At 43.3% G+C, this 15362-nt stretch overlaps 1 protein-coding gene across 2 annotated transcripts in view; it reads right to left on the bottom strand.

Moving 5' to 3' along the window:
- The window catches only part of Tnni3k (TNNI3 interacting kinase), a 279530-nt gene that overhangs the window by 183816 nt on the left and 80352 nt on the right, over positions 1–15362 (bottom strand). For both annotated transcript variants that reach the window (XM_087897462.1, XM_048453518.3), the window contains 4 exons: positions 12793–12891; positions 9008–9146; positions 3316–3460; positions 3134–3238 (listed from right to left, as the gene is read on the bottom strand). In XM_087897462.1, coding sequence (XP_087753588.1) covers positions 3134–3238; positions 3316–3460; positions 9008–9146; positions 12793–12891 — 488 coding nt within the window. The remainder of the gene's footprint in view (positions 1–3133; positions 3239–3315; positions 3461–9007; positions 9147–12792; positions 12892–15362) is intronic.

Raw genomic sequence — 15362 nt, 5'->3', positions numbered from 1 at the left:
ATGATGCTGGTCTAACTGATTGTTGGCATGTAGAAGATTACAAATCGATCCATCTCTATCACCCTGCACAAAACTCAAGTCCAAGTGGATCAAAGACCTCAACACAAAATCAGATACACTGAACCTGAAGAGAAAGCAGGGAGTAATTGCTTTGAATCCATTGGCACAAGAGACAACATCCTGAAGAGACCACCAACAGTACAGACACTAAGATCAACAATTAATAAACGAGACCTCATGAAACCTAAAAACTTCTGTAAGGCAAAGGATACTGTTAATAGGACAGAGTGGCAGGCTGCCCACAGATTTTTCACCAACTTCATGTATGACAGAGGGATGATTTCAAAAACAAATAAAGAACTCAAGAAACTGGACATCAGCAAATTAAATGATTCTATTAAAAAATGGGAAAGATCTGAGCTGAGAACTTTCAACAGATAAATCTTAGGAACTAAGATTTTTATAGATGAATTTTGCAATAGATCTGCTGAACTACTTAGATGGAATTTTGACTTTCAGTGATTACTGTGAAAGTTGAGGTGCATGGAGGAAGAATTTGTGTGAGGTAAACACATTGTGTTATACTTGTCTTCTTGCTGGGGCAGGAGTAACAGGGGAGGGAGTGCTCCTTTTGCTCACACTTAGAGAGGGAACAGTTGGTTTTGCAGGGAAGGACGCAGGAGTGCCTGGAGTAGCAGAGCAGCCCTAATTGCCATCAGAAAACAGAGGGGTCCACAGGCTGGTGCTCAGCTCACGTTATGTCTTCGGTGTGTTTTGTTTAGACTGGGAAGGTTTCACGCACATTTAAGATGGGTCTCTCTTCCCCCAGTTAGATGCTTCTAGAAATGCGCCAGAGGTGACTTTGTGTCCAGCCAGTCAAGGTGAAAATAAAGATTATGCATCACAACTATTAATAATAACTGTCTTGTTTTTAACTAGAAATATCCTTTTTCCTATAGTTTTTCTTCACAAAACATGATAACTGTTGCCATCCTCCCAAACCCTGGGAAGCTAGGTTTTCTCATGCAGCACAGGGAACAACGGCATATAACCATGGCTGGAGGAAGGGGACAGGGACTCAGTTCAGCAACTTTCTGCATCTCACTCCTCCTCTTCCTGGATGGCCTTGAGTAAGTCACTCTTAATTAAACTGCCCTTGCATTGTACACCTAAATCTTTCCCCGCTGTGTGATGCCTTTTCATGAAACAAAGGCAGGGCTAACTAACTTGTCTGCTAGGTTTCTTCTTTTCAGTAGGATGGAATGCACGACACTGGGCCTGGTGGTGGACAAGCTTCTGACTGCCTTCACATCTTACAAAGGGGCTCCTTTAGGATCCTGTGGTGGTACTGTCCCTACTCCAGGCCACACAGAGTAGGTTTGTAGTAGTTCTTCCTTGAATGACTTGGTGAATAAATCATCATTATCTTTTTTTTATGTAGCATATCACTTTCAACTGTTTACATCATAAATAGGGCCAGCAACATTCCATAGTTCATAGTTCATTGTCCAAGTTCTTTCTTTATTCATCCTTTTAAAGTAAGTAATTACAAGAATTGGCATGTTAAAATGATCTATTCATGCATTCACATGTGTGTGTTTATATGAATATACCTATACATCAATATATGTGTTTATACACATTTATGCCTACATATATGGACACACACATTCAATCATGGTTAATTTATACTGTCAACTTGATTGTATTAATTAATTCTTGAGCTGTTAGCAAAGCACACCTTTGCATGTGTCTGTGCAGACTTTCACAGAGAGATACAGTTGAGACCTCTCTTGACTGTAGGTGGCACTATCCCATGGGCTAGGGTCCTTGACTGAATGCAGAGAGGGAAAGGAGGAGCCAGCTGAGCAGCAGCACTTACTCCTGCTTCCTGGCTGTGGATGCAAGGCATGCAGCTTCCCCCCTCTCTCTAGTCATCATGCCTTTATACCATGACGGACTCTGTCTCACCTCAAAGCTAAAATCCTCCCCATGGATTTATTTGGCCACAGGAATAAGAAGAGTAATTAATAGATACTTAGATTTTTCTTCAACTTTAAAAGAGATTATGAAAATTAAATGAGATCATGGACACAATAACCTGGTATGGAATCACTGCTTCCTTCCTAAGTGGTAGCTTTTCTTTGCAAACAGCTTGGTTGTGAAAAGCAAACAAATCCTCAATTTCATGCTATATTTGAAGGGTTGGTGCCTGAGATAGAAGCTCAAGGTTAATGCTGCTTTAGAATTAATGATTTTTTTCCTTTCTATTATTTGCCATCGCAAACCAAACAATATGTGGACAACAAACGAGTCTGGAATACTGTTTTTAGAGGTTGCAAATTAGCTGAGAAATACATAATGTTTAAGTAAATGCTCTTTCTATTCAAGGTTTATCAAATTCAAAGCATCGCTTTTTATAGTACAATGACAACCCTACGGGCTCCAAGTGTTGCGAAGCACCCATATTCCTCCTGAATGGCTCAGAAGATGCTGGGTCTCTGAGTTACCAGCAGCTCTTGCTTCATTTGTTTGCTGAGTTTGGGTGCCTCTTTCCCAATCCCCGTTGATCCTGCAGGGTGCTTTCCTAAGCGCACTGGCAAGATCCTTTAATGGTTCCAAGAAAAGAGCTACATCTTAGGTATCCCAACACCATGCTGACTGGGCTTTTAGCAGCTGACAGATGGATATCTTGGGTAGGCACATTTGCACATAAGGTTTAAGAAAGTGAGGGAGAAAGCATCATATTTGATGCTGATGAAGCCTAGTAATGAGATTCTTGTCGGAGGAGGATTATGGGTACAGCCCCTTTTGGCAGCTTTTCACAGAGTGAGGAGCAATATGCTTACAGATGTTGATGGGCCTGTTGCCTTGGCAACATCAGTTGCTGTCGCTGTGGCTCCAGTTGGAAATGCAGCATCTGGCTCCAGCCCCATCTGCTGTACTGTTGGCAGCATCTGGCCCCACCTTTTCTTCCTGCATCCCTGCAACCAGCCAGGTCTCTTGTCCTGTGCCTGCGCTCACTTACTAACAGCAGCATCTGCCACTATTTGTTACGGTTTTGTGTACACGGCTTTGGGTGTTGCATGGCGTCAGCCAAGCTCAGGGGCTAGTGCACAGACACATTCTTCACCTGTGAAAAGCTGTCTCACTGAAGATGTTTTCCTTCGTCAGACTTTCTGTTCCTGTTACTTGGATGATTTCCTTTGCAACTTCAAAATTTCCATTGTAGCATGCCCTGGACAGGAAGAAAATACTTTGATATTCTGATAAGAGAACAAAAATTGGATGTGATAAATGCTAAGTCATACTCACAGGTGCAAGGGAGTGTCGCCATAGATGTTGGCCACATGAGGCTGAACCTCTAAGTCACTTTGGAGCAAGTAGTTCACGATGTTGTGGTGTCCAAAGCGAGAACAGAAGTGCAGAGGGACATGGTCCTCATTGTCCTGAGCGTTCACTGCCAAGGATGAGAAAGCAAAGATACATCATCTGGAATCCATTCTTTCTCATCTTTTGTATGCTCAGTGCCATGTGTTTTGCCTAAGTGCCCAAGACACTCTTGGAAATTGCCAATTACTGTTTATAATAGAGGAAATTAAGTGCAACCAATTAAAAACGTTATAATTCTATTCTATTGCCTATTACCACATCAAACAGGCTTTCCTTTAGTGTTTCATAAATTCTATGGAATATAGCTAATCAAATTTGTCTTGCAGTGAAGAAACCAATAAGCACTCAAAGCACCTATGGCCTTATTCCCGTAAGTATCCTTTCCAACTGACCCCCCACACACACACACACTTTTTCCTCTGAGGGATCTTAAACTTTAAAAGTTCTGTACTGTTGAGATGACTCATTGCATAAAGGCGTCTGCTGCCAAGCCTGTGAACCTCAGATCTATTGCCATGCCACGTGTGGCTCACAGACAAAACTGACTCCTGTAAGTGGTTCTTTGGCCTCCTCACAGGACCTGTGACTTGTGCCTCCACACGTAAGTCAATAGAATTTAAAAGTTTAAAGATTCTATTCAGATCACTAAATCCAGCAGCGACCTAGGATCGCTGGTCCTAGGGATAGAGGTGAAAGTCAGTGACCTGAAAGTTGAAGGCACCGTATGGGTGGTGCCGTACTCCTCAGCCGAGACTCACAACACACTATACAAAGGGAAAGGCAGTGGTAAGCACAGCAAGGTCACCTGTGTGGCCCTGGAGTAATTCTCAGCAATGGTCCTTTCCCCTCCACACTTTTCCGGCTCAGACACCTGTGTGTGACATCTTCACATTGACTCACCACATTAGACTCTGATGTTGACACGGGAGTGTGGGACCTAATCTATGCTGGCAATACGGTCACTAGTGACAACAAGGCCACCCAGTTTCTCCTGGTAGCAATTTTAATCACAGGACCAGGGTCTCGAAGTATAGTCTTTGCGTCTGTCTCCACTGGACCCTGTTGGGGTTGTGACACTGGAGATATTTCTTTGATGAGAGAGCTCTGGGTCTGACTTTCTTCTTCACTCTGGAGTAGACGGTGAGTGCTGTGTGACATTGTCTCTAGTTTCCCTTCAGAAAACCCAATGACAAAATGCAGCTTGGAAAGGAAAGGGTTTGATGCATACTTTCAAGTCATCTACTACTGAGGAAACTTAGGACAGGAACTGAAGAAGGAAATGAAATAGGAACCATGGGAGGATGGTGCTTACTGGCTTGGTTCTGACTCCTGCTTAGCTAGCTTTCTTTGACGTCCTCAGGACCAATGTCCCAGGGTTAGTGCTGCCTATGGTGGGCTGTGTCCTCCCACATCAATCACCAATCTAGATGTCTCTCACAGTCATGGCCAGAGGTCAGTCTGCTAGTGCCCATTTCTCTACTGAGGTTCTTTCTTTCTAGGTGTGGCTAGGTTATAGTGCAAACTAACCAGGGAACAGCCTTTAATATATTCCTTTAATGCCTAAATCAACATTAATTAGTTTTGGATGCTTGGGAAAACTCAACTGCAGCTTCATTCCTTAAATGGTCACTACAGGTCCATCACTGTATCAATGTTAAAGTACTCATGCCTTATTAGCCATCATGACTATAACAGAACTGTTATTGGAATCAAACAGAAAACATGAATGAATGTTTGTAAGACATTTAATGTTATACATTTTGTGCACACACACATTTAATGAATATCATTCCATCCTAATTTCTCTTATAATTTTTTGTTAAAAACAATAAACTATAAACACATATCATATATCTTCAAATAACATTAAGTTTTGCTGCAAGACAGGCTTAATAAAAACTAAACATCAAACGGATCAATTCTAGATCTGACTTCAATGCAATATCTGAAGAACGAAATAGTTGGATCATCTGTTCTGGACACATTTGTTTTTTGTGATTTTTTCTGGTCCAAATTCTCCTATTTGATGATGGCTTATCTTGTTTGATGGCTTTAGACAAGCAGAAGAAATACGAGGAATGTTTTTAGATGAGGAAGAATCTCAAGGGAACATGATGAAAGATCACAGTGATGCAAGTGTGTGTGTGTGTAGCTTATTTTGACTGCTGACATATCGCCATGTAGCACTTAATGATTGCAGATTTGCTCCTATCTGCTGTAGTTGCTGACAGCCTCTCTGCTTCATTGTCCTGAAGGTCTTAAGCAAACAAAGAAACTTTCGCTGTGTCCTGAAAAGACTGCAAGGAATACCTCAGGAGAACACCTGTCCCTTGGAACATCCTTCCCTCAGAACAACCATCCTTCAGAATACTGTCCCTCAGAACACCATCCCTCAGGAGAACACCCATCCCTCAGAACAACCATCCCTCAGAATACTGTCCCTCAGAACACCATCCCTCAGGAGAACACCCATTTCTCAAAAGAATACCTGTCCCTCAGAACACCATCCCTCAGAACACCAGTTCCTCAGAACACACTGTCCCTCAGGAGAACACCCGTCCCTCAGAACAGCCTGGTTCTTTTGATTATCTGCTTCTCTATAAATCATTTATTTTTTTGTCTATGTTCTGTGAGAAGCCAGGCAAAGTCAACAGCATGAGTCTGTTCTGGAACTCAGAGCATCAGGAGCCTCCCCTGAGGGTTCCCAAGTCTCTACTGAAGAATCTAAAGAAGCGTGGGAGCCATCTGACGTGGCTGCTGGCAGTTGACCTCAGATCCTGAGCTAGCAGTGCTTGCTTTCCACAAATGAGCCCTCTCTCCAGCCCCATCTTGAGAGATTTGTAAAGAGTTCTGCAGTAGCCTGTGGCATACTCATGGAGGGTCTTATAATAAGGAACTTAAGTATTTAACAGTGAGTTAGAAAATATTAATGAATGTAAAATTAAAAAAGCTCCCATTTTCATCTTTCTGGAAAAGATAAATTTTAAGGACTGTTTCAGTATTTCAACATCATTCCATGAAGATTTCTGTTTTTTTTTCTTTCTCCTTAGAATAGACACACTTAGAAAAGTTAGTCAAAAGACACACTAGAGCAACCCCGAGACTTGAAAACACCTGACTGAATAGGCCAGCCTCTTAAATACAGTGAGCTGACGAGACTGCCTTCTGAAGCACATTTGAGTCAATATTGTATCCTGAATATCTTCTCATTTATGGCATTCCATTTCCATGGAAACAAACTGTAAATACTAGACAGCAATTTGTTCTTCTTTGGGGGCCATCTATTTAATTTTGCTCATATGTCCATTTACTGCGAGGAAAGTCAGAGTGTAAATAAATCATCTTGAGGGTCAACTCCATTTTTGAAAAGGTGAGCTCACTGATGTCTTATGCCTTCCATCTCACGAGTATGGTGTACTGTGTTTGCTGCAGTCACTAGGGTGCAAAGCGGGCTTAATATCAAGTGTTCTAGAAGGAAATAAGAATACTTAAACGTCTGAGCCATGCTTTTTTTTATTTTAGATGATTGAGTAGGAAGAATGTGGTACTTGTGTGTGTCGGAAAGAAAATGCTAGAAATTATACGGCGCAGTTGAGGTGTATGAGGGAGTATAGGGCTGCGCGGATTTCGGTGCCTTTTGCAGAAGAGTTCTTTGATCCTGGAGACGTGCTGATCATAAATGGCTCTCATTTGACACTGCCAGGCTTTGGAGTTGTGCAGGAGAACAAAGAGCTGAGGCTGGCATGGATAGGAAGAGGGAGGAGAGATGTACTTCTTGATCCCACACGGAAGAGCAATGCAGTTCCGAAAACGTAATGATGTTGCAGAGCCCCCCACAGCTGCACCTCTGCCTCGCCTACGCTGGGAGAATGAATGACTGCCCAGGACGGCTTAAGTGAGGTCCACACCTTGCTTTTGTCCTGAGGGCTCACGCTGTTTGTGATGATCCTCTCATGTAGATGCCCGAGTTGTTACATTACGGCCCGCAGAAAACAATGCAAAAGGGATCTCTCAACTACAAAATGAAGCGCCGATTCTGACAGGAACTGCGAGTCGCTGCACCCCCTTTGCAGTCAGTGAGTCACTGGACTTCCTCACCACCGGATGGAACACAGATCAGCTTCAGGAAGTGATTACCAATTTGAATTTTGGACCCATGGAGCTGGCAGCTCTATGTGCCTGACAACTGTGTCCTTTTGGAACTGTGCGTCATTCTTGCTGCAAAAGCCAAGAGCTCTCACGGATGGGCATTTAATTAGGTCTCTAGGGGGTCGGAGGGAGGAGTTGGATATGCCTGAGAGGACTTTATGGCCAGATATGACTCTTAGTGAATCTGTGGAAAATAGAAGTCTAGAAGGGAATCTTCTTTAATGCTCATTTCAATCAATTTTTAAATATTAAAAATTATTTAATAATTTTAGAAATTATGAAAAAACAAGACTGATGACCCTAAGATTTTATCCCTATCAACTCACAGTATAACAACGGAATGTCACTTATTCGGCAGGCTGTGTGGAGGAAACAGAATACATGACACAGGATTGGACAACAGTACAGACGTCTTGGGAGACTGTACAGAAATCCCTTCACAGCTTGACATATGCATACTCTTGCGTTCAGCAATTCTACACTATATGTGCATGCAAGAGAGATAAATGCATCTGCTAACCAAAGGGCTTACATAACAGCAAGGTGGCACCCATGTTAAACTGCAGGCAGGAGGGAGTTGGCTGTGCAAATGGCAGCACATTTGGAGTCTTCTGCGGCTGGAAAGACAAGGCTCTGCTTGCTGCAGTCGTGTGGACAAATGTCGAGATTACCCTAGTGAGCAAGGCTTGGAGCTGGGGGATGACTCACAGAGTGAAAACACTTACTGGACAAGCGTGAGGACCAGAGTTCAAATCCCAGTATCCATGCAAAACACTTGGTGCTACTCAGGAGTATACTGCAACCCCGCTGCCATTGGTAGCAGAAGCCCAAGAACTGCTGGTGTGTTCTGGCTCCTAACCATGTGATCTAGGTTCATAGAGAAACCTTATAGCAAGGGACTACATCAGAGTAATAGAACAGGATACCAAACGTGTTCCTAATATCTACATGTGACTGTGAGGACATGAACACACACATAGTCATACAATATATACATACACCACATACATATACACACATAGTCATACAATATATACATACACCACATACATACACACACAGAAAATTGAAAAGAATAAGTTTAGAACAGAACACTTTTTTTGTGGAGTTTAAGAAGAGATAAAGGGATCTGGTCCAGAAGAGCTTAGGAGATAAGTTACCTTTGGAGCTAATGGCTCAAAATTTACCGAATTTTCTATCTGTTAACTATAGCTCAATTGAAGGGAAAGACCAGTGAAAGACAGTTGATAGAACCAATCTCTCTGGAACATTCCTTCCTAACACCAGGGTTCTGAGTGTGAGCGAAACTGAGTTGAAGGGTATAAAGAAATATTCCCATTTGATCTTAAAAAATAAACTTTCAAAAATAAATTATTGCGTGCGAAACACGTTTGTTAGCACACATCTGCATGAGGAAGGGAAAGATGCAGCAGACATGACGTGGAGTGGGGAGACACAGCCTTACCGTCTGCCCTGCTCCCCTCTTCTATCAGGAGTTTCACAATGTTGAAGAAGCCTTTGGCAGAGGCCAGGTGCAGGGGCCTGTCTCCAACTTCTCCGCTTACATTGACATCAGCACCAAACTTCAGAAGGACACTGGTTACCTAAAAAAGTCCATCATTTGAAATTAGTTTGCGGAAAAAAAAAAATCACGTGTTCCTTCTGTCACATGCCTGTAAGCTCAGCAGTTGGGGCATCAGAGAGTAAAGTCAAAAGCTGTAGAGTGAGCTCTTGGCTAGCCTGTGATACACTAAACTCTGTCTTAACCTGCCCTCAAACACCAGGAAACACAATGCAGAACGTTCACTGTCTGAAACGACTATGCTATCTCTTGATCTACTTTCACCCCAAAATAACAGAAAATCCTAGCCTAAGAAGTCAAAAACAGTAGAGTTTGTCACTGAAATAAAGTCCAAAAGTAAAGCAATTTCATTCTGGGATTCCTCCCTAGAGAATGCTGCCACCCACCGTGGCAATTTCACATTTCAATTAACAATTAAGACAATCTTCCCTAGACAGGGCCACAGGCCTTCTTTTAATAGACAATCCCTCATTGAGGTGCTCTTCCCAGTGGGTTCTACAGTGTGCCAAGCTGACACTTCAAACTACCCAGCAGAGTGTCACACACTGACTAGAAGATAAGATCCAGGGGACAGGGTGGGTAGCTGGAATCAGTCTGACCTATGTAGGTGCTGGTTCTTCAGCTGAGTAACGTATCACCGCCTGATGTTTCCAACATTATGGTTGGAACCCAGGACCTCACACTTTGCAGGCAAGTGGAAATCATGCCAGACTTAACTCCCAGGTTGTGGTGAACACCAGAGGAGATGATCTAGTTAATGTGCCAAGTACAGTGGCCGACATATAGCCAAACAGTGCAATAGACTCTTAATAGAAGTTCTCAAGAAAGCACCATCTGGTGGCAGATGGGGAAAGGCCTCCCTGTTAAGTGTACCAGCCAAGAACAGGGTCTTGGAGGCCCAACTCATACATCTTAGCCATGTCACTGTGACCCAGAGAGCTAATCTTTAGAGACCTCAGTTTCTTCGCTGTTAAAATCTGAACAGTGGTTCTCTGTCTCTTCGAGCTGCTCTGAGGATAAAGTTAGGACTTGTCAGGCATGTGGAACAGGGCTTAGCCCTAAGCATCTGTCAAGGGGAATGGTAACACACCCGAGAAATGTGTGCATTGTTACCCTTCCTTCGGCTACTGGGAAGATCTACACTTGCTTCCCGACCATCAGAACCTTGCTGCCTAAGCACATCTTCCCACTCCTGCCATCTCTGCGGCTTCACAACAGCTTCAATTCTCCAGGAAGTCGATTGTCTATTAAGTGCTGTTATTCTGTATGTAGGAAATACTGCTCTTGCTATGAGCACCTATCGTGCCACTTAAAATTAAGTGAATAAACAAAGGACAAGGACCAGGGTGCAGCAGGCACACTCGTAGACTGAATTTGCCACTCTCCATGTCAGCGTATTTTAGCAAATGAACAACAGTTTTCGTAAATCGCTGGTACGTTGCCTTCACTCAGAAAGTGAGTCCCTTATCACAAAAGGGCCATCCACATTTTAGCATAATTCATATGGCGGTGACTGTATTTTCAGGAAACGTAAACAAATTTAGCTCTTCACTAAGTACAGAGGCTCTTTCTTTCTCCGCTGGGTGAGGAGGTTAATCAGCAAAGCTGATGACTCCACAAAGAGCATGTGCATCTCACAGCCTGCTCTTGCCTAAATCCAGGATGTGGAGTTTCCCCAGCGTCCAACTTTGGGAGCCTGCACACGCACTGTGGCCAGTGACTGACTCCCCAGGCACCTGTGGACAGTCTGAGTAGCACATGGATGGACTGCCAGGTTTCATAACATGTGGGCCATGGCTTCGCAGTCTCAAGGGTGTGGAAGCATAACCCAGATAGCAGAGTCACAAAGGTATGATGACCAGAATGTCACAGGACAAGGATGGACTCCTCAGGAAGCGCAGTGTAGCATTAGGGCCTGCTTGTTGGGGTTTTTGTCCTGCCCAGTTCCCACGGACGAAAAGCCCCAAAGAAACCACACAGAGAGTCCACAAAAGTTATAAACTGATTGGCCCATTAGCTCAGGCTTTGTATTATCTCTTATAACTTACATTAGCCCATTATTCTAGTCTATGTTAGCCACATGACTTGGTACCTCTTTCAGCGGGGCAGGTCACACTTTGCTTCTTCTGTGATCTGACCAGGACTGGGGAGGAATGGGCTTCCTCCTTCCTAGATTTCCCCTGTTCTCATTGCCCCACCCACCTCTACTTCTTGTCTGGTTGACCTGCCTATACTTCCTGCCTGGCCAATCAGTGTTTATTTAAAACATGATTGACAGAATACAGACAGTTCTCCCGCACCAGTGCTGGGATGGGATAGCTGTGGAAGAGCCCACAGGAAGATAAAGTTTACACATCTGAAGGGCAGTTTTATTTGCTTATCTTCTTACATTTGTGTTTCTGAGTTCTTTTCAGCTTTTTGTTTCCAAACCAACTAAGGGATCGTGTTTGAAATCAGCACAGGAACCGTTATCTTTCACTCTGCGGAGGTGGGAAATCAACAGACTTTGGAGTCAGAAAACATCGTTTTGAAATCTGACCTGCTTCACTGTTTAGTTAAATTGCCTGGTTTAATGAATTTCTGCAGGGCTCATAGAGACATGGGCTGTGGCCTGGCTGAGAAGGTGCGTGGCTGGGGGATGGCCAGTCTGGGTGCACACTCCAGCTCTTCTGTTTTGAGCTGCCCCAGGACTGGAATATTACCTGCCCTGCTGAGCTTTGGATGTTGCCTTGGTAACTGGGGGCAAATGACACCCCAAATAGGAAATATGTCTTAGGAGCTATGCTCCCAGAGAGCTTCAGGCTCTCACTTGAAAGGCTCCTGGGAGGTTCTGGCTTTCTCAGCTCTTCCGTTTGTGACTTGGGCCTCTCAGGCCACTTCCTTGTCCACAAACTGACTCTCATTTCCTTCCCCCTCTTACAGACAGACCCTGGAGAACCATCAGGCCTGACAGTAAACCTGAGGCAAGCTCCTGAAAATTTTAAACCTGTTCACAAACTCAAGTTCCTTTTAAGGCAAGTCACAGGCTCAGAGCCAGAGCAGGCAGGGCTTTCAGGAGGGAGTTTTTCAGCCCCTAGCATCCCCTGAGAGGGTAAAAGAGGAATTTGCTTCTGAAAGACAACTGTTTCAGAGAGCTACTGAAAGGGCCTTTGTGGTATGTCTTGTGCCTACTCTATTGGTATGTTAACAGGGGTATTTATTGTGTGTCTCCCAAGCAACTCTATTTTTGTGTAAAGGCATCCCTAGAAAGTTCAGATCATAAATATTTTTTCCATTAAGAAATGAATATCAGAGGCACTATATAGACTACAGACAGTCATAAAACTGGAAAACATTTTCCCCCAAATTCAGGCTGCCCGATTCTCATTTCTGCAAACCATAATGCATACACTAGTGTCTCCTTCCTGCAGCAAGGCAGTGATGATGAATGGCCAGGTCTTGGGATGTTCATGTGGGTCTATAAGCACCTACAAATGGAGCTGATGAGAATATTGTACAAATTACCCATGCAATATTGGGGTTCAAGCCCAGGACTCTGAGCATATGAGACGAAGCCTCTATCTATCACTGAGCTATGCAGAAGCCCCAAAGGACACCTTAAACATCCTTTCATTGAAGCAGGCCCTGCAGCAGCCCGCCAGCATCTGTAGCTCAGAGTTTAGACCTACCTGCTCATGCCCGTGGTAGGCTGAGATGTGCAGGGGGGTGAAGAAGACTGCATCCTGAACATTGACATTGGCTCCATGTTTTAGCAACACTTCTGCAGCCTAGATGAGAAAGAGGTACATGTTAGGGACCTCTCCTAGGCCAGCCAAACTTCTGAGCTTAATTTGTCAGTAACCATGCACAGCTCTCAGTCAGTATGTCCATTCTGAAACACTGCTTTCTTCTCTCTCCTTTCCCTCATGCCTTTGCCTAGGAAACAAACTCCAACGATTCTCATATGATATTTAAGATCCCCCTGAGTCTAATAGTATTACTTGTTTATTTCCTGTACATATGCGTGTTTCTGTGTTCATCCATGCCATGGGCAGGTCAGAGGACACCTTCTACAATGTGGGTCCCAGGGATGAAATTGGGGTCATCAGGCTTAGCAGCGAGTGACTCTATTTGTTGACCCACCTTGCAAGCCCTGATGGCATCTTTCTGAACATGTCTCCCAACACTCTCTTCCTGTTGTCACCAGTCAGAACTTCCTTCCTGTCTACAGAGTTTTATACCCCAACCAAAATCCCACACCACCTCTTCTCGGGTCTCTTTGGTTTCTTCCTCTTCGTTGAAATCTGCTTGGCTGAAACTGGATCGTCTCTGCTTGTCTAAGAAAGGTTTACTTTGCAGATTCTGCTGTGCTATGGTCTGAACACAAATGCCCCGCTTGGACTCATGATTGCAAAGCAGGTTCCCAGAAGGTATACTGTTTGGAGAGGATTTGTGAGCTAGCAGTAGGGATGAATGAAGTGATAGGGGCAGGTTCTTGGAGTTATCTTATCCCTGATTACTTTCTATCTTGTTTTCTTCTTCCTAGTTGGTGATGGGGTGGACGGAACTCTTTCACTTGCTCTGGCATCCATGAGGTCCTGCTCATTCACATGGATTTTTAAAAGGCGTAGATTGGGCCCTTGGGAATCAAGATCTCAAGGGAACAATAAGCCGCCCTGCCTTCCTCTATGTTTTCTTTTTGTTGTTGCTTTCAATTGTTTTCCTTTTATGCTTGGGTATTTAGGTCACATTGACACAACAGTACCTATTACATGTTAATCTTTTCTGGGTTATTATGGGTGGGTGTTAACTGTTGCTCACAACGTAGAGAAGGAAGAAAGAATTTTTACAAGTTGATGACTTCCTCACAGGCCAATAGAAAGAGGGCAGGGCTTTGTCTTTCATTGCATCTTCATTTTCTCTGCCATTTCTTGATGTCCCCAAGTAGCTTGATTTCGAGTACCCTGTTCTACTGTCTTTTATGCCAAGTCTGAAGATTCTCCAGGTCTTTTTCACCAGAGACTGACCTCAGATATATATATATTATAGACAGATAGATAGACAGATAGATAGATAGATAGATGATAGATAGATAGAAAAATAGATAGATAGAAAAATAGATAGATAGAAAAATAGATAGATAGATATAGAGATAGAGATATATAGATATTCTGGATAGTATCACATTCGTTCCTTAAAGAGCATTTGGTTTCAACAAGGACTTCCATAATTTATAGGATGGTCTTTGGCTGATACACAGCTGAGAAAATTTTCCAAAGTCTGTTAGATTTGGGATGGGAAACAGGAGTTAAGGAGGCTTAGGCTCCTAACTCCTTTTAATGTCCCAACAAGGAAGCATCCTTAGATGAATCAGGGATCCTCAGAACTGTAGAAGACCATGGGATTTCCAACCTAGATTTAAAAATCCAACCTAGATTTAAAAATGGAAGACACTGAGAAATTGAGAAATCAAGAAATGTCTGAAGGTCAGATGTCAGGTCAGTATCAGGGTGCAGTGATTCTCTAGGCTCAACCCCAAGCCTTACTTAGGTTCTCTAATGAGCTCATTCATTTATTCGTAGTATGTGTTTTGGGAGTAGCACTGTCCCTGACCATATCTGCCTCTTGTTCTGCCTCCTCATTGGCTATGAGGTAGATGACTCCCCTACACCACTGTTGTTTACACATTCGTAACGGAACTAAGTATGAGTGTTATACACCAATAATAAGAGATAACAGACTGCTTTTGGACTTCCGAGGTTCTGGGTAGGTCCAAAAATATAAGCAACTACTTCATTGCTTCAATTTTTAGACATTTCCAGAATTGATCGTTAGTTTATGTTTAAATGGATGATCAGTAGAACGTATCGTATACACAGTGAGTTGTTCTCCTAATAAAACTTGAAGTTATAGCCTTTATTGGCAGAAGATTACTTGTCAGGAACTGAACTTTTTCAGTGGATCTTAGAATCTGCTGTGTTTTCTACCCACAAACAGAAAGATTGACATTGCCCCCCCAAATTAAATGGAACCTTGGGGAGACCAAGTGATACACGGTCAACCAGCCAGGGTGAAGGAGAGGCAGAATACACATCAAGTTCTGCTGACTTCAAATTTACTAACATCAGGCTGCTTCTGTGAGCAAGATCCCCTTAGCATTAAGCAAAGGCAACAAATGACTCATCCCAGACTGGAAGAAGTCAGCTATCTGCAGGACTCTGTAGATCAGTTTGGAAATGAACGCCAGGGTCATTGGTGT

The sequence above is a fragment of the Myodes glareolus genome, chromosome 17 (genome assembly GCF_982192425.1).
Source record: "Myodes glareolus chromosome 17, mMyoGla1.1, whole genome shotgun sequence".
Classification (NCBI taxonomy): Eukaryota; Metazoa; Chordata; class Mammalia; order Rodentia; family Cricetidae; genus Myodes; species Myodes glareolus.
The sequence above is the reverse complement of the archived record's forward strand: the minus strand, read 5'-3'. Positions and strand labels throughout refer to the sequence as shown.